We start from the raw sequence: 27,592 nt of genomic DNA, 5'->3' as shown, positions 1-27,592 counted from the left end.
TTACTGTTTCCTGCCCCTATTTTCAAACAACTAGGTTTGTTTCGTCACTTAGCTTCAGATCAATATCTAAAGTAGCATCTTGCCTCCAAATATTCTCTCTTTCATCACCCTGTTTATTGTTTTTCTTCAGTTATCCCCACCTGAGTATATTTTGTCTATTTATCCATTCACTTCATTGTTCATTGACTCTAAATTTAAATGTAGTCCCTCCCCCATTAAAGTCTAAGTTCCACGAGGGCAATGACATCATCAGTCTTGTTCTCTGTTGTATCTCCAGCACCTGGCACTTAGATGCTGGGCAAAGATTTGTCACATGAACAAATAGCTACGGCAGAGAGAGAGAGGAGAAGGAAAACAGAGGCTGGAACAGGCAGGGCCTTGGATACTGCTTTATATCCTTTGGATCTTACTCTAAGGGGAATAAGAAGATATGGAAAGAGTTTAAGCAGGGAATTGATCTGACAATGTTTGCTTTGGGGTGGGAATGGAAAGAAGTGGAGGAAATTAGATGATGTGCAGCCTGAAGATGTAACAAAATATGATTGTAGCATAATTGATGGGATTAACATAGCTAATAAAAGGATAAAAATATTTTTGGCTGGAAAAACTGATGGGTTTGCTACGCATAACCTCCAACCCAGTTCTAGCTGTTTAGACAAAATTCCTCCATCATTTTTGAAGGGCAAGAGAAGATCCTGGAAAAAAAGGTACCCGGGGACCAACTATGACTAACTCCCCTTGGATGTTTAGTTGTTATTAGAACAAGTTTGATGGCCGGGGGTGGTCCAGACTGAGATCAGATAGGCAAGTGAGGACAAGACAGGTGCAGCTCATTACCAGGAAGGGGCTGTCTGGATAGAAACCCAGACTCAGCAGCAGGGGTTCAGGAAGTGATCCCAGGTAGGTGTGGCTGATTTCACTAAGCCCTCCTTCCCCACCCTCCCTGCCTTATAACTGAAGGCCTTTGCCATCCTCCAGGTTTATGGAGTTGGTCAAGAGCCTCTAGCCTGGCAGAGCCAGCTAACTTATCCTTGAAAAGAGTGAGGCTGAGTTCCTAGTCTTCAAGCAGGCAGCAGCTGTCAGGAGAGCAGGAGGATTTCTGGAAAACAGTAAGCAACCCTGGGGATGCTCTAGGACTTATGGGGAGGGGATCCCAGGAATTTCTCGACTTCCTGCTGATTTCATAGGGAAAGGACTGGTGTTTGTTTTAATTCAGATAGCATAGAAAATGCTATTTTGTAGAGGGCTTAGTCGGATCAGGTAGGATCATCCGGATGACACACAGAAAGACAGAAAAGTCTAGTGGGGAGACGAATTCAGAGTGTGATCAGTGCTGTGAAGAAGAATCTAAGAGTTCTAAGAGAGTAAATGTGGGGCCTCAGCTAGTTAGAAAAAGCTTCTGTGGGGACTGACATTTTTGCTGAGACCTAGACAGTGGGTAGAAAGTGTGACCAGAGAAGGGTATGGCTTAGAGAAAGACTTTCATTTGGGAATTGGGCAAACCACCAAAAAAATCAGACATCAGAGGTAGAACTGAGGGCAATACAGATGGAGATGTGGTCAGGGTGAATGTGGTGGCAGAATGTGGGGAGCAATGCAAACCAGTGACAAGTGTGAGGCAAGGGTATGATCCAATCAGTTCACTTATCCGTGGTTTCCTCAGTTCCCCTGAGAATAATCTAGCCAGGAGTACCGACAAGACTGAGATTGAGAGGCTGGACTTGGCTGTGACAATTTCTCTGTTGTCATGAATGTCTCCTTGAGTATCTTAACAACAGATCTTGACACAGGGTCTTTTACGCAACATGAATCGCACAATCTGAAGGATCATAAATATTACTATTATCAGTGAAACGGGCTAATGTTTGGAGAGCACTTTAACACTTCCACAAACACTATCCCTTTGATTCTCAAAAGAACTCCATGAACTGAGCACTACTCTCAGCCCCATTTTACACAGGGCTGAAGCTCTCATCAGTACTTCCTTGATCAAGGTTCAATAAAGCCAAACAATCTCAGAAGCGCTAAAGCAGTATCCTAAACCAGGTTCCCTAATTCAGACACCTCTGTTCTCTCCATTTGGTCACAAGACCTTCAAATAGAAGGTTCCAAACAACTATCGAAATTTTGTAATATTTACAAAGATGAGTAAGAAATTATATGAATTTCTGGGGGATGGGTGGGGCTAACGAGTTCAATTTTGAAGATACTGAATCTGAAGTGACTGCAGGATTTTCAAGTGGAGAACCCAGTAAACACATATTAAGGGTGTGGAACCACGAGAGGATTATAATGTGTCTGTATTTATTTTAGAGTTAAAGATCTCAGAGCTTGCTGTCTTGTAGGACAAATCGAGTGGATTAACCCTAATAGAGGTTAGTCTTTAATCAACACAGAAATGATTCTATGTTTAAAGGGCTTTTCCCCCCTTGAAACTAAATGTAAAACTTGACTGTGTAGTCTTTAAGGGGGGAAAAAAAATCTATAAACAGAATATAATATGGTCAAAGAACATGATTTGCAAAACCATCATGAGTATTTTTTAATTGAAGTATAGTTGATTCACAGTGTTGTGCCGATCTCTGCCGTACAGTAAAGTGACTCAGTTGTACACCTATATACATTCTTTTTAATACTCTTTTCCATTACGGTTTATCACAGGAGACTGCATATAGCTCCCTGTGCTACATTAGGTCCCTACAGAGGACCTCATTGTTTATCCATTCTCTATATAATAGTTTGCACTTGCCAACCCCAAACTCCTGCTCCATCCCGCTCCTTCCTCCCTCCTCCTAGGCAAGCACGAGTCTGTTCTCTGTGAGTCTGCTTCTGTTTCGTAGAGAAGTTCATCTGTGCCGTGTTTTAGATTCCACATCTAAGTGATATCAGACGATATTGTCTTTCTCCTTCTGACTTAACTCACTTCGTATGACACTCTCTAGTTGCATCCATGTTTCTACAGATGGCATTAGTTTGTTCTTTTGTATGACTGAGCAGTATTGCGTTGTATATATGTACCACATCTTTCTCCATTCATCTGTCGATGGACATTGAGGTTGCTTCCATGGTTCGGCTATTGTGAAAGGTGCTGCTATGAATACAGGGGTGCATGTATCTTTTTGAGTTAAAGTTTTGTCCAGATATATTCGCAGGAGTGGTATTGCTGGGCCATAAAAACTGTAATGAACATTGATCATAACTTAATCAATTGATTATAACCTAATTAAAAATTAGTTGCCCGATATAGTTACCTAGCTACATTCCAGGTGGGGTGGCAAGCACATATAAGAGGCTGGTGTGGGAACTACATTTAATATCCTGGGATAAAGCATAATGGAAAATAATAGAAAAAAGAATGTATATGTATGTATGTATAGCAGAATCACTTTGCTGTACAGCAGAAATTAACACAACATTGTAAATCAATGATACTTCAATTAAAAAAAAGAATGAAGAAGCTGACAGGTTTATGGAGTTGGTCAAGAACCAAGGTTTAGTGTAATAAATAAGGCTGGGAGTAATCAAGAGCTCAATTTGATGTGGGATGTTCAAGTTTTAAAACTAATCACCAGCATCTATAAAACTCTAATTTCTAAAGCAGTGAAGGAAAAACAGCTTTTTTTTTTTTTTTTTACAATTTTGAAACTCCAAGCCTCTGACCCTTTGCTTTTATTCTCTTTGGTTGATGCAGACAATTCCCATGCCAGTTTCAGAAGAAGCCCTAGCTTTCCCCATTTTCCTCCTTTGTTCAAGCTGTGCCTTTGGCCTGGAAATTCTTTTTCCTACCATCTCTCTCTCTCTCTCTCTGTTTTTCTTAAATCCTCTTCATCCTTCATGACCAGTGGCTGCTCACATATCACAAAGCCTTTCCTGAGCTCCTCCCTAAAAGACCCCCATGGTTCTGACCCTGCTACTCAGGGAAGGGTCCTCTGTAGAGAATATTTGTGTGTGTTTTATCTCCACTAACATATTAAACAAGAGGTTAAAGATCAGCTTTTACTACTTTTGTGTGCCTCAAAACTACTAACATGGTTCCATCAACATCACAGTCATCAATTTTTATAAAAATGAAGGAAGGAGGGAAGGAAAATAGTACTGGAAATTGGGAAACTCAGTCTTAATGGGGCCTACAGGATTGACAAAATGGAATTTGTTTGGTTAACCTGGATAAAAATATTATAGTTATTTTAGGAGAACCTCTTTTCCCATATAAGCCCCCAAATAAGAATTGAAGGGTTTGAATAAATAATAAACAAATAAGTTTTAAAAGTATAAAAGCTTATTTTACAAGGCAAAAGTCATTATATTGTTTAAGGCCATATTTTCAAGTAGAATGGCAAATTGTCTTATATGGAAATGATCACTTTAAACAAGTTCTATCTTAAAATACAGGATGACTGCAACTATGGGAAAAAAAACAAACCACCTCAGCATAGACAAAATAACGAGAAGGAAATTTACCAAAATGTATACCGCCCTCCAACACAAGTGAGTCCAGTGTATCCAACTAGGACCATTTCCTTAAATACACTCAACACATTTTAAAAAGGCAAAGGATATGACAGAAAGCTTTCGTTGTAATAAGCACAGAAGTTTGTGATGAATCACACAGATTAACCCAGGCAATTAGGCACCTCCTACACACCTTGGACAATGATCAGTAAATATGTAAATGTCTTTCTGTTTTCTCTGCAGCACTATTATTTTACCAAACTAAATACTTCCTCCAGGATTGTTGACTGGATGCCTCTGCTTCTCTCTTTAAACTGTCAGTCTGGTTGAATACTCAGGCCCAGATCTCCAGCCATGGTCCTCCTTCTACTTTTCTCACTTTTTCTTTAAAAAAACAACAAAAAAATTTTTTTTCCTGGGATGCTCCTGGTGGTCCAGTGGTTAAGATTCTGTGCTTGCACTTCAGCGGACATGGGTTTAATCCCTGGCCAGGAAACTAAGGTCCCACACACTGAGGGGTGCAGCAAAAAAAAAAAAAATTTTCCCTCCCTTATTAAAATGTCTTACCCTTGCACTGTGTGTGTGCACTGGTCACTCATTTGCATCTGACTTCTTACGACCCCAAGGGCTGTAGCCTGCCAGGCTCCTCTGTCCATGGAATTCTCCAGGCAAGAATACTAGAGTGGGTAGCCATTCCCTTCTCCAGGGGATCTTCTCAACCCAAGGATCAAACCTGGGTCTCCTGCATTGCAAGCAGATTCTTTATCATTTGAGCCACCAGGGAAGCCCTACCCTCGCACTGTGGATTTGTTTAATTAAGAAAAGTATAAATCATTTCAAGTAGAAATCACAGTCATTCACAATCTGCTCGCACAAAAAAGCAGTTTATGGTATTTACTTCTGTCTTTTAAAAATGAGTCCACCTGCACAAACAACAGTTTTTACAACATTGGAATAAGCTGCATTGTTTCTATCCTGCTTTTTCCTTCCAGTTAACCTTGTATTATAGGCATTCCCCCTTATTCTTGGAGAGTTTGTCAGCTTCACTTTTAACCAATAGCACAATAATTCACCATTTTAATATACTCGTTAAAGATACAATATGCAAAGTTCTCTGGTCCTATGGCTATTCGTGAATAACCTTCCAGAGGGTAGCTCCTTCCTTCCTCATCTCTCTCCTTGACTTAGAGTGAATTGGGTCCCAAGCCTTGAAGTGACAAAGGCAGAAAATGCCAGATCCAAACCACGCCTTGCCTTCCATGTGGAATCTTCTCAGCTTAAAAAGGAGACCTCAGAAACAAATCCCTCAGCAATCCTAAAAAAGGCTTTCGACAGAAGTGCTCTTCCTTAAGCTAAGATGTAACCGGAACAACGGGAAACCTAAGAACGGGAGGAGTACTAGGAGGAGGAGGAGGAAATTGTAGCCCCGCCCGCCTCAGGACGGAGGGAAAGGTTCTAGTGAGATGACTAAATGCTTAGAGAGGCAATTTGGTCTAGAGTCTTAATGCTGATTCGTTGAAGGGCCTTGGCTGACAGAAGGAGGGAGATGGATGAGGGTGAGTACTGGGAATCTAACTTTTCTGAGGCGCTAAGTCCAGGGAAAGGAGACATCTGGAGAGGGGAGGAGAACAGCAGAGACAGGAGACCCTGAACTGATGCTGTTACTTTGTTGTGCAATCTGCCCCCTTCCTCCTAGTTCCTCACCTTTGATCAGACCTTGGCACAATCATACAGTCATTCCTTTCCTTCTGCATGGATTCAGCTTAACCTTGAAGCTATGGACAATCTTTTCTTTAGCATCCTGGGACTGGAATGACTTTGGAAGGTCTGAGGAGGCCCACAGGGTGCCTTTGGTACTTGGGAGGTCGTTTCCATGGCTGACTCTGGAGCTGAGGGAGGGCCACCTCCAGGATCCTAGACCTCTCCTGGTCCAGCTGCTCCTTAGAGAGCTTTCCTGGCCCCTGAGCTCAGGCCCCCTCAGAGCGGCAGCCACTCTGCTGCTGGGACTGAGAAGACCAGGGCCAGGCAGGCCGGGTCAGCCTGGCAGACAGACACACCGAGCCTGCCAGGCGAGGGTAATAAGATGGAGTGTGCATTTCTTAACGCTGTGTCCTAAATTCTATATTATATAAACTATTAGGAATTAGAGATGCACACGGTATTTTTATACAAGCCAGAATTTAGTAGAGCCTTCTCCAGAGACTTGTTCTTATGCTAGATTCCAGGGTACTTTAGTGCTAAATTCTAGGGTATTTCCCCCTTCGGCTATCCCCAATTACTGTAAGCCTAAAATGTTATATTATCTTTTAAAATATTATGCTTTAACTAAACAAGTAATACACACAAAAACATATGCTTGTTATAAAATGTAAAAAGTTCATATTTTAGGACAAAAATCCCCAAGTCCCCTTTTATGTACAATGTACTCCCAATACTCCTCCTTCCTCATTGGAAAGAACTGTCAACAATTTGGTTAACTGCTTTTAAATAACACTAGGTATATAAAATTGTTTTATACAATAACATTATATAATATATATTATTTGATGACTTGCTTTTTAAAAAACTTAATCATATATCTCAGAAATCTTTGCAGGCTGGTACATATTGGTTTATCAATTGGTCTAAATAATTATAGTTTTCCATTCTGGGCATATAAATACAATTTCTTTAATAAATTTATTTATTTGTACTATGCCTTATTCCTGGACATTTAGATTGTTTCCAATATTTTTCTCTTATGAACAATACTGCCCCTGTCAATATAACTTTGCATATGTATACAAATACTTATGTGAAATATTTCTTAAAGAATTATTGGATCAAATACAATATCCACTTTAAGTTTTGATGGCTATTTGTAGAGGAGGGAAAACTTAGCATTTTTCCCTCTCCCAGTTAGGCTTGTTGGCTGGGGACCTATAAATTAGATCAGCAAATGACAGATTAACAGAAAAAAAGAAGTTTCTTAACACGTGCTCTGCACATGTACAAAGAAGCATGCTGTGATGAGTAACTCCAAGGGGTGGTGAGAACTTGGGCTTATACATCACATTAACAAGAGAACATACATTTTTACAGAAAGGACAAAAGAAAAGGACTTTGAGTTTCTAGGGCAGTAGATTGTTGGGAGGTAAATTAAGGGAGGGAACTAATGGAAGATAAGGGTTAGTTAATACATTGTTATATAGATTCCTCTGGGGCTATCTCTGGGTTGATGAGGGTCTAGAGCTGTCTCTGGTGATTAACTTCTGTCCTTCCTAGTAGAGAGGGGAGGGGGAGTGTGCGTGCTCAGTCAGTTGCTTCTGACTCTTTTTGACTCCATGGACTATAGCCCACCAGGTTCCCCTGGAATTTTCCAGGCAAGAATACCAGAGTGGATTGTCATTTCCTGCTCCAAGGGATCTTCCCAACCCAGGGATCGAACCCACGTATCTTGCATCTCCTGCACTGGCAGGCAGATTCTTTAGCACTGAGCCACCAGGGAAGCCTGGGGAGGGGGGACACCTTTACAAATTAAGTTCTGCTTTTAGGCAAATAGGGGAGGGCAGAGAGCTTTTCTTTTATTTGCTGCCTCTCAACTGCCTTCAGTTCAAAATAATCTTTATTCTGAAGTGGTGTATTTGGGGGTGGCATAATCTGCTACCCTTCAGTATCAATCAATTTTCTCTAAAAAGTCTGTATGAATTTATACTCACACCATATATGAAATATAGGAGACAGCCCATTTCCATATACCCTCACAAAATATACTGTTATTCTTTTAAGCATTTCTGAATGGATCAAAGATGGAATCTCATTATTGTTTTCATTTGCGTTTCTCTGATTATAGCAAGACTTCTTAATATTTATGGCAACTTTTATATAAAATGGATATTCATCCTTTGTTACATTTGCTGTAAAAGACCTAATCATTTAACTTGTACAGCCAGTCAAGTAACACTTTTCTCCTGCCAGCAGCTATTTGAATTGCTGAGTACTGAGTGGAAACAATCAAACAATACAATCATGTAGACACCATTAAATGAAAATAATGTTTCAAAGAAACAACATGGTAGTACATGATTAACTGACAGACAAGTGGTTCAAAGCCTAAGAAATCAAAGAGCAGGGCAAGAGGCCAGGCGGGTGCCAGAGCTTGTTCTTCCCTGATTTGCTGGCATTGCAGGATGAGGAGGTTAAGAGGGACTGTGGTTTCCACTGTGTTCTTCAGACCCATAGGGCTCTACAGAGCAGTCAAGGGAACCCCCACCCCAGTTCTTCCACCAGAGTTGCTCCTCTCAGGTCTGTTGGTTATGTTTTTATTTGAATAAAGCACAATAGTCATTTATTTGGAAAGTAAAAAAAAGTGAAAACCTCCAAACCAACTTAAGAACTAGGTTCTACAATCAAACTGTCTAGGTTTAAATGACAATTTTGCTACTTACTAGGAGAAGGTAGTGGCAACCCACTCCAGTACTCTTGCCTGGAAAATCCCATGGACAGAGGAGCCTGGTAGGCTGCAATCCATGGGGTCGCTAGGAGTCGGACACGACTGAGCGACTTCACTTTCACTTTTCACTTTCATGCATTGGAGAAGGAAATGGCAACCTTACTCCAGTGTTCTTGCCTGGAGAATCCCAGGGACGGGGAGCCTGGTGGGCTGCCGTCTATGGGGTCGCACGGAGTCGGACACGACTGAAGCTACTTAGCAGCAGCAGGTAGGTGATCCCAGGCAAGTTACTTAACCTCCTGAATCCTCTGTCTGCTCATCCGTAATATGGAATTTGTAATATCTTGTTGGGTGTTTTAGGGATAGAGGGACATAATGCATAACACACATAAAGCCTGGTGCTTAATGACACTCATTAAATGTTAGTGAGATATGAAACTTGTTACAGATGCTCCCCATCCTAAAATAACAGGGAAGGATTCACAAGGAAGCGGATGCCGAGTTTGCTTGAAGAATGGGTACAATGCAGACATACACAGGTTGGGAAGAGGCAGGGGCATCCAGAGGTAAAGCTGGGCACAATCTATTGGGAGGCCACGATACACACAAGGGAAGTCCAGTTTATTTATGGGCTGTTGGGAGGTAAGGCTGGATACATGTGTTAGGACCCCATCGTGGAGGGCTTTGACTGCTTGGCTAAGGATTTGGACTTGCATCTTTAGGTAGTGAGACATTTTCCTCCTTATACAGAAATGCTCAGTAGTAATCTCATCACATTGGAATCTCTGTAAGCTCTCACACAGAAGTGCCCTTTCATATTTCTTAAAAGGCAAGAGATGAAAAAGAATGAAGTGTTAATCAAAGTCCCAAACTGACAAAAACAATGAGAAGTGGAAAAAGAAAAGACATTGATGGAGATTTGGACTAACAGCAGGGACAGAGGCAGGAGAAGTAAAGGAGCTGAGTCCACCTGACATTCAACGGCAGGTGTCCACTCCCTCTGCTGACTGTACCAGGGGCCGTCTTGTCCCCTTCACTACCTCTGTCTGGAGCTTTCTAGTCCTTTACTAGTAGCCTGCTTGCCTGGGATGTTGTGGGCAGTGGATTCTTTCAACTTGCCCTAGTCTGCATCCAAATTAGCCGAGGCCTTAGGAAGCCCAAGAAGTCAAGGCATTTCACCAGAGGTTTACCAGCTTGCATGCCTGTGGCCACCAGTCCCTCGCATACCCCAGGGTGGTTCCTCCTTTCTTCCTACCAATGCCTTTGCCGAGATCTCATTAGCCTTTGCCTAGATTATTGCAATAGAATTCTTACTGCTCTTCATAGCCTAGTCTTCTTTCCCTTTGGTCTGGATTAATTCTGAAGCACAGCTGTGATCGTGACACTCCTCAAAAACTTCCCTTTAATCAAAGCAATACTTTTCCTTAAATGCAAAAGGAATACATGTTCAAAGCAAATGCTGGGCTGACAGAAAAAACTCAAAGGAAAGAAAAATTTCCCATAATTTTACCACCTGCAGCTCATCTGTTAACATAATGTTTTTTTAAAATTTTCTGTGTTGCTTTCTAAAGTTGCATGAATTATTTCCCCATATCCTTTGTCCTTTTGTTGATTACATTAGGATGAGAGGGATAAACTTTACGTATTCAATTCTGAAAAAGCTGGCTAAAAATGTAACATTCACTTTATGGCATATAGAAGGGGAAAAAGTGGAAGCAGTGACAGATTTTATTGTGGGGGGCTCCAAAATCACTGTGGATAGTGACAGTGGTCAGGAAATTAAAAGACACTTGCTCCTTGGAAGGAAAGCTATGACAAACTTAGAAAGCATCTTAATAAGAAGAGACATCACTTTGCCAACAAAGTTCTGTCTAGTCAAAGCTATGGTTTTTTCATTAGTCGTGTATGGATGTAAGAGTTGGATCATAAAGAAGGCTGAGTGCCAAAGTAATGATACTCTCAAACTCTGGTGCTGGAGAAGATTCTTGAGAGTCCCTTGGACTGCAGGGAGATCAAACCAGTCCCTCCTAAAGGAACCCAACCCTGAATATTCATTGGAAGGACTGATGCTGAAGCCAAAGCTTCACTACTTTGGCCACCTGATGTGAAGAGCTGACTAATTGGAAAAGACCCTGATGCTGGGAAAGATTGAAGGCAAAAGAAGAGGGTGGCAGAGGATGAGATGTTTGGATGGCATCATCGACTCAATGGACATGAGTTTCAGCAAACTCCAGGAGATAGATAGTGAAGGACAGTGAAGCCCGGCATTCTGCAGTCCATGGGATCATAAAGAGTTGGACACAACTTAGTAACTTGAACAACAACATCCAATCCTTTTTGTAGGATATTTGGGTTGCATTGAATATCCTTATGTTCTTACTTTTATACACAAATTATGATTTTTCTTAGGAAAAATTTCTAGAAGAAGAATTTGTGGATCAAAGGAATTTGTTTCAAGGCATCCTTTCATTTCATAAGAAATGTTGATAAACTGCCTTCAGAAAGGTGAACATTTTATCTTCCCATCAGGGAGAGTTACACACATTACTACTGAGCAAATAGCAGCATCTCAGCCTGGAGTCAAGCCACTCCTCATCCTGGCCCTGCTGCCCTCGATGACCTCTCTCTCTCCTCCTCTACAGCCCTGCTGTTATCCTGCCACGTTATTCTCCTTGTACTTCACACATATCCATCCACGCAAACATCTCCAAGCACCCACCAGGAAAGGCAGGAGATCGTGGAGGTTAAGGGGGCAGGCTCTAGAGCCAGCCTACGGGGGTTTGAGCCCAGCTCTGTCCTCGCTGCATGGCAGGGACAATATGAACACCTCCATCCCAGAGTGGCTGAGAGAACAAAAATGATTTCAGACACATCAAATGCTTCACACAGTGCCTAGCATGTGCTAAGTGTTCAGCGAATATCAGCTGTAATTATCAGCAATTAGGAACAATGGTTCCTTCTAGGCAATGGGGGAGGTGTACAGGGGTGAGAAGATGGCCAAGGTTTCTGCTTCCTGAAACTGATTCTAGATGCTATGAAGTGTGCTCTGCAGAAAGTCAAAAGGCTGTTGTGATGGCAGATGATCATAGGGCAGGGGATGGGGCATCATGTTCAGTGGTTAAGGGAAGTCCCTGTGTGATGGTTACGTCTGAGCCAAGACCCGAGGGGGACTTGGGACGTCTAAGTGTTTTGATGTCTCTGAGGTCAGGAGGTTGGCACCTCAGAGCTCACTGCAAGCACACAGCTGCTCTAAAGTCTCTATTCACTTTAAGGCTCATAATACTTGGGGATATATTTTGATCCTTCTATATCCTTGTCTTTGTGTTAGTCAAGCACCAGGAGTCATGCAGCCGTGACTTACTTCTAATCTTACTCGTCATTAACCCCTGTGGGCTGGTGGCCAAGGCGAGACAGCCTTGTGGGCGTTACTATGTTGTTTTTTTACAGTTTTTTTTTTACTAATTGATTCTGCTTGATTTCCTGTTTTGTTGAACTTCTTGTTGATCCTCTTGGCTTTCTTTGCCTGCTCTCTTGAAGGCCCTCCCTTTTGTTCTCTGAAGTCACCGTCTCCTTGACATGAAAAACACTTCAGTGAGCTAAATGCATAATTATATTAAGTGAATATAATTAATGTAGGATGCATTGTGATATTTTCTATTCTACTCTTTAAAAAAAATATTGGTCACATTTCTCTAAATTGATTTCACAAACTACTAATAGGTTAGACATGTTTACAAAATGCTGTTTAATTATTCACAGTCATCTGTCTTGGATTATGCCCTGAATTTTCTGGTTCAAATAATACAACTATTTAAGTACCTATGTTACATTTAAAAGGTTGGAAAACTTTGTACTATTTGATCCCGTGATTCACCTTTGAATCTGCCTCAAGGAAAGCTTGTTACTAGGAGAGGGGGTCAAGGGAGCATTGTACACGTTCTGTTTTCAGCCAGATGTTTGACAAATTTGTGAGAAAGATACAAAATGAAAGCTGGATTTGACTTTAGACTGTGAAGAAAATTTAAAAACACCTAAAAAAAAAAACAAAGACAAAAAAACCCCACCTAATCCAGTTTCCTCACATAAAGAATTAGATGTAGTCACAGCTAGCTGAACATCTCTGCTGCTGCTGCTAAGTGGCTTCAGTCGTGTCCGACTCTGTATGACCCCAGAGAAGGCAGCCCACCAGGCTCCCGTATTTCCCAATGACTCAGTGTTAATGTGGAAGGAAGCTCCAACGTAATACTCCACTGGCCTTGGACTTAACCCTTAATGCCTAAATCATCGTATGACCAAAGACTCGGACGACAACCTGGAAGACAGTTTTGCCCGTTCCCAGATGGCAAGAGAAAGTGTTTGGGTGAAAGAATTAGGACTCAAAAAAATTCAGCCAGGTAACAAAGACAGGCTAAAACCATCAAAGTGAACTCATTTAGTGAAATTGTAAAGAACTTAAGTGAAAAAAGAGTTCAAATTGCAAACGACACAGAAACTGGCTGGAGCAAACATGAGTTTTCCTTTAGGGTGCTGTTTGGCAGCATCCCCAGTAGCTACCCACTACACACCTGTAGCAGTCTCTCCCCCAGTTGTGACAACCAAAGACGTCTCCAGATTTTGCCAAATGTCCTGCAGGGGCCAAAAATTCCCCCGTTTAGAACCACTGAGATAACTGATGTGCTCCTTGGAGGGAAAGGACTGAATGCGTTTTTATCACCAGCAAAAACAGTGAAGCAAACACAACCCGAGGCAACAGTGCTAAGAGCAAGTACTGCTGCCTGAGCGCTCACCCTGCACCTGCCACCACGCCAAGGCCTTTACATGTGAATCCTCACTTAATGCCCACATGAACCCTAGGAGGTGGGCACACCATTGTCACCATTTTTCAGCCGAGGACACTGATGTCCAAGGACCTTAAGTGACTTGCTCAAGGTCTCACAGCCAAGATGGCGACATCTTGCACCTTGCCTATTATGCCATGAGACTCTTAAGATTATACACTAAGTATACACATTAGGCAGCAGCCAGTGCCTTCATCCACCTGGAACGTGGCTGAGAAGTAAGAAATTAAGTTGTAAATAACCCTGTGGTGCCCAGCTGCACCCACATCCTAAAGCAGGGACTTGCCTGTAGCTGAGCTCCCAGCCTCCAGTCAGTTCTTTGACTTAGAAAGTGTGAGTCGCTCAGTCGTGTCTGACTCTTTGGGACTCTGTGGACTGTAGTCGCCTGTCTTTGACTTAATTAATACAAAATTCTAGTATGCTCTTTCTTCTATCATCAGGATAATAGAGTAATTTTTAGAAAGCTTGTCAACCAAAGCGATTAAGACCACAAGATGGCACTTCAAGGGTTAAGTTTCAGTTATCTGAAAATGTTGTGTTGTCTGGGACCTCAGTTCTTGAGCTAGGTTCAGAGGTCACTGGAATCACGGTGCTGAATTGCTCTCTGAGTCCTGAAACTAGGCAGCAGGGTGCAGAGGGGTCTAAGATCTGGACAGCAATCATAGCCAAGTTAGAGCCACGTGCAACAGAAATGTCTAGAAGTACTGGGGATGCTGAGCCCAGGAAGCCACAGCTGTCCCCTTGCCCCATCTCACCCCCTAGTGGCAGCCTTGGAGCTCAGGTCCGTCGACCTGCAGAGTGCCAAGAACAACCAGGAGCATCACACACAGGAGATGGGCCTCCAGCGGCTCATCGTGCGCCGTAGCCAGTCCTTCACCATCCAGCTGCATTTCAACCGCCCCTTCCACTCAAAGAAGGACTCCATCACCTTTGTGGCTGAGACAGGTAAGCCCACCCCTCCCCAAGACAAAGTTCATCTGTAGGGCCCCTGCCCCTGCTTTCTGAACCACCCTCCCCTCTCTTCTCCTGGGACCCCCCAGATCCCTATTAGTGCACTTAAGATCTGGCTGACTCAGCCAACTAAGGTTGTGATAATAACAGACAACTTTTAAATATGCAACAGGCACTGTGCTAACAACTCATGCACGTTATCTCGCACATTCTCTCATTTAATCCGTGACAAGACTTTCTGGTGGGTACTATTACGATCCCATTTTACAGAGTAAAAACAGAACAAAAAAACACTGAGGCCTACATTGTAAAGGGGCTTCCCAGGTGACAGTAGTGGTAAAGAACCCACCTGCCAATGCAGAAGACATAAAAAACGTGGGTTCAGTCCCTGGCTCAGGAAGATCCCCTGGAGGAGGGCATGGCAACACACTCCAGTATTCTTGCCTGGATAATTCCATGGACAGAGGAGCCTGGTAGGCTATGCTCCATAGGTTGCAAAGACTCAGAAACGACTGAAGCGACTTAGCATGCACACACTTAATAAAGAATATGCCTGCAATGCAACAGACCTGGGTTTGATCCCTGGGTCGGGAAGATCCCCTGGAGAACAGAATGGCTACCCACTCCAGTATTCTTGCCTGGGAAATCCCATGGACAGAGGATCCTGGTGAGCTACAGTCCATGGGGTTACAGTCTGACACGACTAGCACTACACCGATGTTAAGTGTTCGTCCGAGGACACCTAGTGGCGGTAAAAGGATTAGCACGTTGTGGGAGGAGGTAAGAGTCCTTCCAGGTCCCCTGCAATCAGGTCACACAGATTTTGAGCCTCACTTCAGGGTCTTTCTCTCCTACAAAGGACCAGCACCCAAGGAGCTGCTGGGAACCCGAGCCACCTTCTTGCTCACCCAAGACCGACAAGGCAAGGGCTGGAGTGCTTCTGACTTCACTGTTCATGCCAACTCGCTCGATGTCTCCCTTTTCACACCACCCAGTGCAGTCATTGGTTCCTACTCTCTGAAGATGGAGATCTCTCAGGGCCCAAGTCATAGCACGACCCACCCTCTGGGGACCTTCATCCTACTTTTTAACCCTTGGAGTGCAGGTATAACGTGTTCACAGGTTGTAATGCTGACTGATCCATTGAGAACATTCTGTGAGGGTCTACTTAGCAAGTCCCGAAGATAAACTGCTGTATATCTATGCAATGTGTTACCATGTGCTCACTAAAAATCACCTTAACAGAGAATTTTTAATGGGATGATAAAAAAGTTCATGGCCTGATGTTAAATGAAATCAACCAGGAAATGGAACACATATGATCTTAATTACACATATGTGCAGAAAAAGTGCAGACAGGTTACACCAAAATATAATGATGGGTGTCTCAGTAGTGGGAAGGGGTGATCTTCATTGTCCTCTTTCCGTCATCCATATTTTCCAAATCTCTATGACCAGCTTGCTGCTTTTAAAACCAAGAGAAGATAATCTTTTTCTAAAGTATAGATTATATCGCTGGCCTCTAGAAAAGCACATAGACTTTTAAGGAGCCCAGTCTTGATTTCTATTGCCATCAACCCATTGCTTCTCTGATTATCCAGGAAGATACTGTCGTTACTGTTTTTTAATTTTATTACTGTTTATTTTTTGGTTTGGGGCTTTGTCCCCTCTGCTACTCTTAACTGCTCAGAGGACGATGTCTACCTGCCAAGTGAAACGCTGCTGCAGGAGTATATCATGATGGACTATGGCTTTGTTTACAAGGGTCATGAAAGATTCATCACCCCCTGGCCCTGGAACTACGGGCAGGTAACAGTGGGCCTTAGACAACTGTTAGCTCGCGAAGTACCACTAACAGAAGTCAGGGTGTGTAGTGCTGGAGTGAGAGGCGCAAGGAAGGAAGGGGAAATGCTTTTTCTTCTCAGTTTTTAGTGTTTTGTATGAAAAACTTAAAGCATAATGCAAGTAGACAGGCTACTCTAATGAACCTCCATGAACCTCTTACCTTCAATGGTGATCAATTTGTGGTGAATCTTGTTTCATCTGTATCAAGGATTTACAAACTATAGCCTGTGGCCCACTGCCTGTTTTTGCATGGCCCAAGAGGTTAGAATGGTTTTCATACTTTTCAAACTGCCAAAAAACACAAATTAAAAAAAAAAAAAGAACACAGTCATCCTTTAGTATTTTCAGGGCATTGGTTTCAGGACGCCTCCACAGATACCAAAACCAAGCATGCTCAAGTCCCTTATATAAAATGGGATAGTATAATATTTGCATATAATCTACACATATACTTCTCATATACTTTTAAAGTCTCTAGATACTTATAATACCTAAAACAATGTAAATGCTATGTAAATAGCTCCTGGAATTGTGCAGCAAATTCAAGTTTTGCTTTTTTGGAATTTTCAAGAATTTTTCCCCCTAATATTTTTGATTCTATTGGTTGAATCCATGGATGCGGAACCCACTGATACAGAGGGCTGACTGTATTTTGTGATATGCAAATTATATGAAGTTCAAACTTCGGTGTCTAATAATACCCTTTTATTGGAACACGGGCATGCTCATTGATTGAGGTACCATCTGTAGTTACTTTCACACCACAATGGCAGAATTGCGTGTGGAGGCTGAGACCCTATGGCCTGCAAAGGCTAAAATAGTTATTATTTGGTCCTTTACAGAAAAGCTGCTGATCCGTGGTGTATTCTCCCCCATTCCTCCTACCTCATCACTGAATTTTTTGGAAGCAAATTACCACGTCATTTAGTTCACTAATACTTCCAACTGTAGTTCTAAAAGATGATGACTCTCTGAAAAATTAAACCACAATCCATTATTGTAACTGAAATAATGAACACAGTTCTTTAATAACACCAATTAGCCAGTTAGAGTACACAGCAGGGGACCTTTGAGCAACTTTTCTACTCTCCACCTCCAGCCTTGGCTAGGATAGTTTGCCTCCGCCTCCCACTGCCATCTCAGCCCTGTCCACACACCCTAGGAGGGAAGAGTGGGGTGGGGGCAGGAAGCAGGGAGCCTTGCTGAGGAAGATCAGTTTCCTGTTCCCTGACAACCTGTATACTTTTTTGAAAACCACCAGGGCATTTGATAGCTGAAAGGGTTAGGATGCATGTACAAATACATGTTGTATGTCCTGGGTCTACACCGTCTTCTGTGCCACACCATCAATGCTGGACCCTCTCCCTGACTTCAAGGCTCTCCATGCTCTTCTCACTCCTCACATGCCTAGCCTTATATTTATCCATCTGATCGTTTCCTAACCCCACAAGTCCTCCAGAAAGAACATCTCTGAGCCTCTGTCTCTGGTACCCATTGCGCCCAAAGCCCTCAAGTGAACACCCCTACCTGGAGCTCTTCCTGTCTATTTAGTCTTTCCAAGCCCACCGGCTCCAATAGTCTTCTTTCATTTGACTCTAATCTCTTTAAATTCCATTTTCATTTTCCTTCAGAAACACACAGGTTAGTTCTTCAAGTCCTGAATATGACACATTCCCAACTTGACTTATAAGCTCCTTGAAGGCAGGACCTGGTCTGATATTTAGCACCTACCCCCACCACATATACACCATCCCTAAACGTCAGTGCTACCGAGTTGGCTTCAGAATTGAAGACGTTTTTATTCTTCTCTTTGTTCTCCCGTGACTCCCCCGGCAAGTTTGAAGAGGACATCATAGATATCTGCTTTGAGATTCTGAACAAGAGCCTGTACTTCTTAAAGAACCCGTCCAAAGACTACTCGCAGCGGAACGACGTGGTGTACATCTGCAGGGTGGTGAGCGCCATGGTAAGACCGGAAGCTTCCCCGGCCCCACCCCAGCGTCCCCAGCACGGGCACTTCGGAAACTCATCTGTCTGTCCTCTTTAGATCAACAGCAACGACGACAGCGGCGTGCTGCAGGGGAACTGGGGAGAAGACTACTCCAGGGGGGTCAGCCCCCTGGAGTGGACGGGCAGCGTGGCCATTCTGCGGCAGTGGGCGGCCAGGGGCGGGCAGCCTGTGAAGTACGGGCAGTGCTGGGTCTTTGCAGCTGTGATGTGTACGGGTGAGTGAGGAGGGCGGGGTGGGAATGCAGACTGGCTTATTGACTATGATAACCCTCTGAGGTCGGGCGGGATTGTCTCTACTTCATCTCGGTTAATTGTGGCTTGTCTACAGCCCCACGGCTAAGGAGTCGTGGATATTCAGCTCTTAAACAGCACACTCGCTAGTCTCAGGGTATACTGCAATATCCAGTGAAGTGCTGCAATCACTCCACAGACTCCTTGATGGAGCAGTTAGACTATTAGAATGGTCACCTGGATAGATGGGCTTCTGGTCCCAAAGTGGTGGCAGAAGTGGCTTCTTTCTGCCACCAGCTCAGGCTCCTCAGCTCAAGATGAGCCTGGGGTCAGGGGCAAGTTGGGGGACGCTTGAGATGCCAGCAGATGATCTGGGAAAACCTGATCTCACCTGTAGGCAGAGCTGCCGGCTCCCAAACACCACTGAGAGATTCTTGAGGAGTTATAATTAAGAGATTTACTACTTTGTTAACTACCCTTAAGGAGCATCCATGTTTTATATATTTATCAGTTATTTATAATTTAGTCCCTAGTCATCAATCATCTATTGATCTCGTTTGTCGATAACGTGGAGGGGAACGATGGCGCGCGCCTGTCGCCGCTGTCGCACGCGTCCTCCCCAAAAAAAAATAATAATTTAGTCCCTAGTCATCAATCATATTATCTGTGGATATGAGGGAAAGATGGAAAGCACTGTAGTGCCTGTTTATCCTCCCCCAAGAGGCAGAAGTACCTGGTACAGTGCTGCCTGTTCCACTGTGAGGCTCGAGAAATGTTTACTGAACCAATATGCTGACTCTGAGTTGGAGAATGAGGGAGCACAGAATGCGAAGGGCAGAGACAGGGGCTGAAGTTCTAGACTTTTATGAGAAGGGCAACACAGCTTCGTAGTTATGTACAGGTGCTGCAGACAGCGGAGAAGTTTAAATATGAGTGCTGAAATCAATTGACCTCATTGTGCTCATTTGTTTTCATTGGAAAATGCTCAGCACAGTGCCAGCACTTAGTACAGCCAGATTTGCCTTAGGCTGGGATGTCCCTGATCAGGCAGGAGTTAAGGAGGAGGGCTTAGGCCCTTAGACTCCGTGAAGAGAGGGAGAAGGTCTGGATCTGTATCTTTGCTCCACGTCTAGGCCTCTCCACTGCCAGGCCCTAGAATCTACAGCCTTTGTATGAGAGGAGAGCTGCTTCTGCTGTTACCTCTGGCCACTCGCAGCCCTGGTCTGACTCTCACCCCTGCCAAAGATTTGTGAAAAGCCCAAGAGCTGTGCTGGGAGTGGACAGGTGATTGCAGACCGGTGGTATCCTTTGGGGCTCTTGAATGAATCAAAACAAAAAGACTGGCCAATCTCAATAGTCCTCTTACATTTCAAAGCATTGGCATCCCCACAGCAGCCTCAATGGGCACCATTTGCTCCTAAGAAGGATTGTTGTTCAGTCGCTAAATCACGTCTGACTGTTCATGACCCCATGCACTGCATCATGCCAGGCTCCTTAGGGGTGGGATAAACCTCTCTCTAAACTCCTCATCTTGCCTGTAGAGGTGGGGGCCTGGGTTTCAAAGGTCACATCTGGCTCTTGGCTTAATTTCATCTGCCCCTGATAGGTGTGTCTGGTGGTGGCAGTAGGAATGGGTTGCCATTTCCTTCTCCAGGAAATGGAGTGTCTGCTTTGTGTGATTCCTAAGAAGCCACAAGAGGGTGCTGTTGTCTTATCGAAGATGGTCATTCCCTCACTGTCCAGGCAAGATTCCCTTTGTCACTGATGTCTTCTGCGTATCTCTATAAATCTATCCTGCTCTTCTATCCATACTCTGATTTCTCTCTTACCTCTTTCAAACCCTTTCATTTGAATTGAGTTAAAGATCCAGAATTTCAGAACTGAAAATCATCTGGTCCAACTCCATTTTGTTACATATAAGCTAAGGACTAAGGCCCAGAGAAGTTAAGCCATCTACTTAAGGTCACACTGCTTCTCTTCTGACAATAGCACAGGTCTCATTTTTTTTCTTTTCTTTCAGATTATCAAATGTTTAGGTTCTCTGTTTTTGGTTTGGAAAGCTGCTGAATGGGAAAAGCCCTAAATGATCACTTGGGTTGTTGTTAATTGTTTTAAGTGTTGTAAATTGTTTTAAGAGCCTCAAGTGATTTCTTTCTCTGGTGGAATGGAAACCATGGATCGGACAGGTAGGCTGCAAGGTTTCTGGGCCTGGGTGCGGTGCTCTGAGGATAAAGGAGGTGTAGGTACAGATCTGCAAGCACCTTGGCCTTTTTCTCTCCTCCAGCTTAAAAGTGAGAAAGTATGTACGTGAGACCAGTGATTCTGCTTGAAATGGATTTGGTAATTCCCCATGCTTTTCCTCTCTTTAGTAATGAGATGCTTAGGTGTTCCAACACGTGTTGTTTCCAATTTCCGTTCTGCACACAACTCGGATGCGAACTTGACCATCGACACCTACTATGACCAACATGCAGAGATGCTGCCAACTCAGAAACGAGACAAAATATGGTAAGGGGCACTGTCTCCTGCAGATCTCTGCTCCGTTCCAGGTAGGGCAGGAAAATTCTGATGCTTTCTGACCCGATGCTTTCTGGCCTTAAGGAATTTCTGCCCCATACATTGTTGCCAGTGCTCAGCCAGTCCTCAGCCAGAAAGCTGTTCCGGCTAATCAGATCCTCACATCAAGCTCATTCCAGACATAGAAGACTATGAGTTAATGTACTCTGAGGTTGGCAACCAAATGAACAGATTGTGAGCCCTCTGAATACTGACCTCATCTTACTCTTCCTTCACTGAGCCTTTCTGTCTGTCTGCACATTTCTCCGTTTCTCTCTCAGGGCAAAGCCAGGACTAGCTGTCTCTGCATACTTATTCTGATCTCTCTCGACCTCTCCTCTCCCTGCCCCACTCTCCCTCCTGGCTGGCATCTGTGTGTGTCTCTGTGTGTCCCTTTATTTTTGGATCTCTCGTTGCTTCCCCTGGTTCCTTTCTCCTCTCTTCTACCCCAAATCTGATTTCCTGTTCTTGCTTTTCCAGCCAGTTTCCAGGTAAGACCTTTGAGTTTGTATGAGAATTAGCTGCTGTCCCTGGCACTCCCTCCCTCTCTGAGCTCCTCGAGGGCTGAAACTTCTCTGGCTCAATGAGCAGTAGTGTATCTGGGGAGGACATACATTCGTGCAGAATTCTGTCTGTGAACACACAGCCTGAACCTAATCATGAGGAAACATCGGGCGAGTCCAAAATGAGGGCCACTCTGATAAAAATCGGTCAATCAAGACTATGTTCAAAATGTCAATGTGATAAAAACAGCCTGAGGAACTCTTCCAGTTCAAAGGACACAGAGGGTATTGCACAACTAAAAGCAATGTGTGATCCTGCACTGGGTGGAAACAAATGCCGTAAAGGACATAATTAGGTCAACTGACAACACTGAAATATAGACAATAAGGTAGATAAAGTATAAATATTAAATGCGTGAAGTTGAGAACTGTATAAGAGTATGTAAAGGAAGATCCCTATTCTAGGAAATCTCCATCTGAAAGAAAGCCAGTGCGAAAGCAAATGGAGCAAAATGCTAACAATAGATGAACTGGGTATATGGGTGGTGTTTATCCTAGTCTTGCAACTTACTGTAAGCTTGAAATTACTTTCAAATGTAAAAAAAAAAAATAGAAGAAACAATGATATAAAGCACTCAGTGTAGGGTCTGCTGCTAAGTCACTTCAGTCGTGTCTGACTCTGTGCGACCCCATAGACGGCAGCCCACCAGGCTCCCCCATCCCTGGGATTTTCCAGGCAAGAACACTGGAGTGGGTTGCCATTTCCTTCTCCAAGTGTAGGGTCTGATACCTGGCAAATCTTCTGAAAATGTGAGCCCTTTTCTCCTTAACGCCTTCTGCAGGAATTTCCATGTCTGGAATGAGTGCTGGATGATCCGGAAAGATCTCCCTCCAGGATACAATGGGTGGCAGGTTCTGGACCCTACTCCCCAGCAAACCAGCAGCGGTGAGTGAAGACCACTGTGGAAGGGCCTGGGCTCTGTGGGGAGGCCAATCAAAGTGACTGACCCCGTGAGCAGGAGGACGAAAGGGAGCGATGCCTGTCCCACTTCATCCACTTTCCAAAGTCGTAGCAGAGACAACTTTGGGTCAGGGGTCTAACTTTGCCATTGACGGCTGGGTGGGCCAGTAAGTCACTGTACCTCTCAGACATTTGCTCCCCTGTAAAGGAGGGAAGGTGAGGATGATGCTTCCCAGGGTGGCTGTGAGCATCAGATGAATTCGTGGGAACTGGAGAGCACCCTGTGGAGGAGGCTCATTGATGCCACTGCCTCTCCCCATCCCACCTCCCTCCTCTGCCTCCCATGGCCACGACCCACTGGCCCTAATCCACCTGTCAGCAGCCAAGTTAGTGGTCCACAACTCCTGTTCCCTGCCCAGGGCTGTTTCGCTGTGGCCCTGCCTCCGTGAAGGCCATCAGGGAAGGGGAGGTCCACCTGCCTTACGATACCCCATTTGTGTATGCCGAGGTGAACGCTGATGAAGTCGTTTGGCTACTGAAAGATGGCCAGGCCCAGGAAATCCTGGCCCATAACACCAGTTCCATCGGGAAGGAAATCAGCACCAAGATGGTAGGGTCAGACCAGCGCCAGAACATCACCAGCTCCTACAAGTACCCAGAAGGTGCCTGGGATCCCAGGGTTTTCAGGGAGGGGGGCAGCTATAACCTCCTTTGCTTGCCCAGCAGCAAAGAGGTTTGAAGATGACTCTCACGTGTAAACCATCACCACCTAACCTAACCACCTCCTCCTCAAAAGACGACTAAGAACAGCATCCAGTGCTTATATTCAGGAGCTCATTTAACCCCAATTTTTGGCAACTCTATGAGGCAAGGAGATATCCCTGGGCTATACGTGACAGAGCCCTGCACCAAGAGGGGAAGGGACCAGGATGCAGCGAGGGTTTGAGTCCAGCGGCCAGCAATACCCATCCCCGTGTTCTCAGCTGTGAGGCTGTATCATCTCTTTCAGCAGCTATTCTTGGGGTTGGGACTTTGGGAGGGGGTCTGGGAGTTTCTGGGAGCCTTGTTTCCCTAAGAAGGTCATTGTTCCTCTTGAATCCTCCCCACTGATGTCTTTCCTGGCTCTCCTTTTTGTCAGGATCCCCTGAGGAGCGATCTGTGTTTATGAAGGCCTCCCAGAAAATGCTGGGTGTACGGAGGACCTCTTCACCCTTCCTAGATCTGTTGGGGTCTGGGGGCACTGTGGGCCAGCCGGCACAGCTGCAGCTTCACCTGACCAGGAAGCCTGAGTGGGGCCAGGACCTGCTGCTGAAGCTGCATGCCCGGAGGGTGGCGGACAGAGCCCACCCCCAGGGGCCCATCCACCTGGTGGTGGGCTTCTGTGCACAGACTCTGCTGCACAATGGTGGTACCCGGCAGCCCCTCTGGAGACAAAAAGTGCACTTGACCCTGGACTTTGGGGAGGGTGAGTATGAGGCAGGCCTGGAATGGCATCTATAGGGAAGGGAGCTTGGGGCCATGAACAAGTCCCCTGCAGTGTACACACACACACACACACACACACTCACTCTCGCATACATCGGGCAGTGAAGCTGCTGTTGGCAGGAGGTTGAATGCCAGGTACTATACCTCTGATGCTGCCACCAGGGAAACACAGCTGTGACCTTGGGGGGCTGGGGTGGAGGGTAAGTACTCTCTCTCTCTTTCTCACACACATACACATGTAGATGCACACTCGTTCTCTCTCACACACATACACATTTTTACTCTCTCTCTTTCTGAGACCCATTCCTAGACTCAAAATGCATTTTGTCTGTGCTTAGATATACAGTGGCCGCTCTCGCTACCTTACAACAATTACAGAAACAAGCTGACAGATGAAAAGCTGATCCGTGTGTCTGGCATTGCCAAAGTGGAGGAGACAGGGAGGTTCATGCTGGTTTTAAAAGATATCTCCCTGGAGCCTCCCCACTTATCTATTGAGGTAAGGCATCTAGACAGAGAAGGGGCTGCGGGGGGCCTCTGACTCAGCCACCCCAGGGGCTGGGGGTACAGCAGCTAACAAGACACAGTCCCTGCCCTGGACACCAAACGGATGATTAGAGTGCAGTATGGTGTGGTCTCTGTGCTCTGTGCAAATGGAAGGCTTCCCAGAGGAGGTGACATTTTATGGAGGATGCACAGGAAGACACTGTAGAGAAGAATGCATTTTAAGGCAAAGAGACAAGAAAGGCAGTGTCTGGATGTCGGAGGAGAGGAGACAGTTTTGAGAGAGACTCAAGCCAAATTCCTTGTCACCTGATAAGACAGGGGTGACAAGGAGGAGGGAAATAAATGAAAGGTGAGCCCACCTCTCCAGTTCAGAGGCCTGAGGGGCTGGCAAGGCCATGGCACAGGGAATGAACACGGGTGGAGGAAGGGTCAGTGGAGGAGGGCGGGGATGATGCCCAGCTCCTGTTACCAGGGTTTTCCTTCCTCTGAAGCCTCCTTCCCCCACTCTCCCCTCTTACCTGAAAGACTCGCCCACTGCCTAATCCTCACCTGACTGTGCACCTGGAGGATTTGTCAACAGCACTCTCTACCCCGATGGGAATGAGAACCGAGTGGTTCCACGTCATAGACCATCTGGCCACCTGACAGTTTCTCCTGGGCTGTGAGGTCATCAGACAGCCTCCCACGGGGGCTGGGGGCGGGGGGAACAGTGGGCAGAATCACAAGAGCAGGCACAAGCCTGGGGCTGAGATGAGGCCCTGCCCACCACACAGAGCCCTGGTTACAGCAGGATGCACTGCAAACACATCAGATGCCAACTAGGCTATTAATTGGTCCCTGTTGGTGAGAAGGAGATTCCCAGGTGGCTCAGTGTTAAAGAATCTGCCTGCCAATGCAGGAGACACAGGTTCAATGTCTGGGTTGGGAAGGTCTAGAGTAGGAAATGGCAACCCACTCCAGCATTCTTGCTTAGAAAATTCCATGGACGAGGAAACCTGGCAGTCTACAGTCCATGGGGCTGCAAAGAATTGGGTGTGACTGAGCATATTGCTAAGGAACCATGGCATGATTTGTATGACTCTGCTGGATACCAAAGCTGTTTTGATCTTGCTCCACTCTGGCACGCTCACTAGGGTACAAAGGACTCGTTTCTTTTCTCTGAGTTCCAGGGGAGCCACAATGTGTTCTTCCTTTTCTGTGATTCTCTGACTGAGCCAGAACACGCTCCCAGGAGGATCTGGGTGGGCGAGTCATTTCCGTCCAACACTCGTTCACCAGATAGCCATCATATGGCTGGCACTATGCTAGGCACTGGGGCTCAAGAAGTGAGCAGGATGGCACCCCTGCCTCCCACTCACAGACCAAGGCCGTGATTGCCCTATGACACAGCCCTCACGTGTGATGCACACCTGAGAAAACTCAGAGTGGGTCTGCTAGTGTACGTGGAGACAGAGCAGAGTGGGGGAAAGACCCTGGCTGGGGTCTGGGCCACCTGGGTCAGGTCTGGGCTCTGCCATTAACATTTCTTGGGACCTTGGCCTCAGAATGATGTCATTGGTGGCATATGGATGGCACAGTGACACCACTTCCTCATCCCATGCCTGTGTCAGACATTACTAATCAATCATAAGCCTCTCATTGACTCTGGATTGTCCTCAAGATCCTTTTTTTTGTATATTTATTTTTTAAGTGAAGGATACTTTTAAGATCCTTTTTAACACAGCATTCCTATCAGTCACAACTAACAGATTGGAGCTGGCACTTAAGTTGAAATCTAACTGCCATCCTGAGCTAGATGATGGGGAGGGAATAGATTTCAACTTGGTGCCAATTCCCCATTGGCGGTGGCTTCCAGAAGTACTGTGAGCTTCTAAGACAGGCCAGGGTATGTGATAACCATGAATACCCTGGGCTTCTGTTCTCTCCCCTGCAGCATCTTAACCCCTAAATAAGCAGTCCCTGGTGGTCAACAGATGGATGGAGTTTGCTGAACCGAGTGCAAAAAGGAGGCCATGTCCCCACGATATCCTTGTCTTCTCTCCACACAGGTGTCTGAGAGGGCTGAGGTGGGCAAGGCACTGAGAGTCCACATCTCGCTCACCAACACCCTCTCGGTGGCTCTGAGTCACTGCACAATGGTGCTGGAAGGCAGTGGCCTCATCAATGGGCAGATATCAAATGAGTAAGTCCTGTGGCCACCCACCTGTCTCCTGGTCTTTGATAAGGGGAGTCTCGTGGGGTCATAGGATGGTCCTTAGTCTCCTGGATGATGCCTCCTTGCCCCCACCTTCCCACCTTCCTCCAGAAAAGGTTGAGCTTGGTAGGTGGTGTGGGTGGGGTAGGGTGGGGTGGGAGGTGCTTACTGACCAAGAGCAGAATCCAGAACACCCACCCCAGCAGTTACTCCAGGCTTTAACAGGCCCTTTCTGACCCGCAGCCTTGGGACTCTGGTGGCCGGACACACTATCGAAATTGAAGTGGATCTCTACCCCATCAAAGCCGGACCCCGCCAGCTCCAAGTCCTTGTCAGCAGCAACGAGATCAAAGAGATCAAGGGATACAAGGACATCTTTGTTGCTGCAGCCAGGGCTCCTTGAGCTTCACGCTCACCTCCTCAGGCCCTCTAGTTGCCCAGCTCCTTCCCTGCCCCACCTCCAGACGCCCTTTCAGCCCCCCTACCCACCCTCAGGCCCACCTTGCTCTCTTCTCCTCCTGGAGGTGTGTTTTATCTTTGTTCCTCCACTGTTCTCTTCCTGGCCTACCTGGGGGCGAAGGGAAGCTCTGTGCATCTTGGGAAGAGACAATAAAAATACTTTATTTA

General features: G+C 45.3%; 1 protein-coding gene across 1 annotated transcript; it reads left to right on the top strand.

Moving 5' to 3' along the window:
* The first annotated feature begins 449 nt into the window (after window positions 1–449).
* TGM7 (transglutaminase 7) lies at window positions 450–27,592 on the top strand. The gene is made up of 13 exons (XM_061395020.1): window positions 450–1,109; window positions 14,485–14,667; window positions 15,533–15,778; window positions 16,364–16,482; window positions 18,356–18,484; window positions 18,566–18,743; window positions 21,129–21,267; window positions 22,661–22,764; window positions 23,199–23,441; window positions 23,918–24,244; window positions 24,603–24,763; window positions 26,820–26,953; window positions 27,209–27,592. Coding segments are annotated over exons 1-13 (2,124 nt in total). The 5' UTR covers window positions 450–1,108; the 3' UTR covers window positions 27,369–27,592.

This window comes from Bos javanicus, chromosome 21 (genome assembly GCF_032452875.1).
Source record: "Bos javanicus breed banteng chromosome 21, ARS-OSU_banteng_1.0, whole genome shotgun sequence".
NCBI classification, from domain to species: domain Eukaryota; kingdom Metazoa; phylum Chordata; class Mammalia; order Artiodactyla; family Bovidae; genus Bos; species Bos javanicus.
Note: the sequence above shows the minus strand (reverse complement) of the source record. Positions and strands in the feature narration are given on the sequence as shown.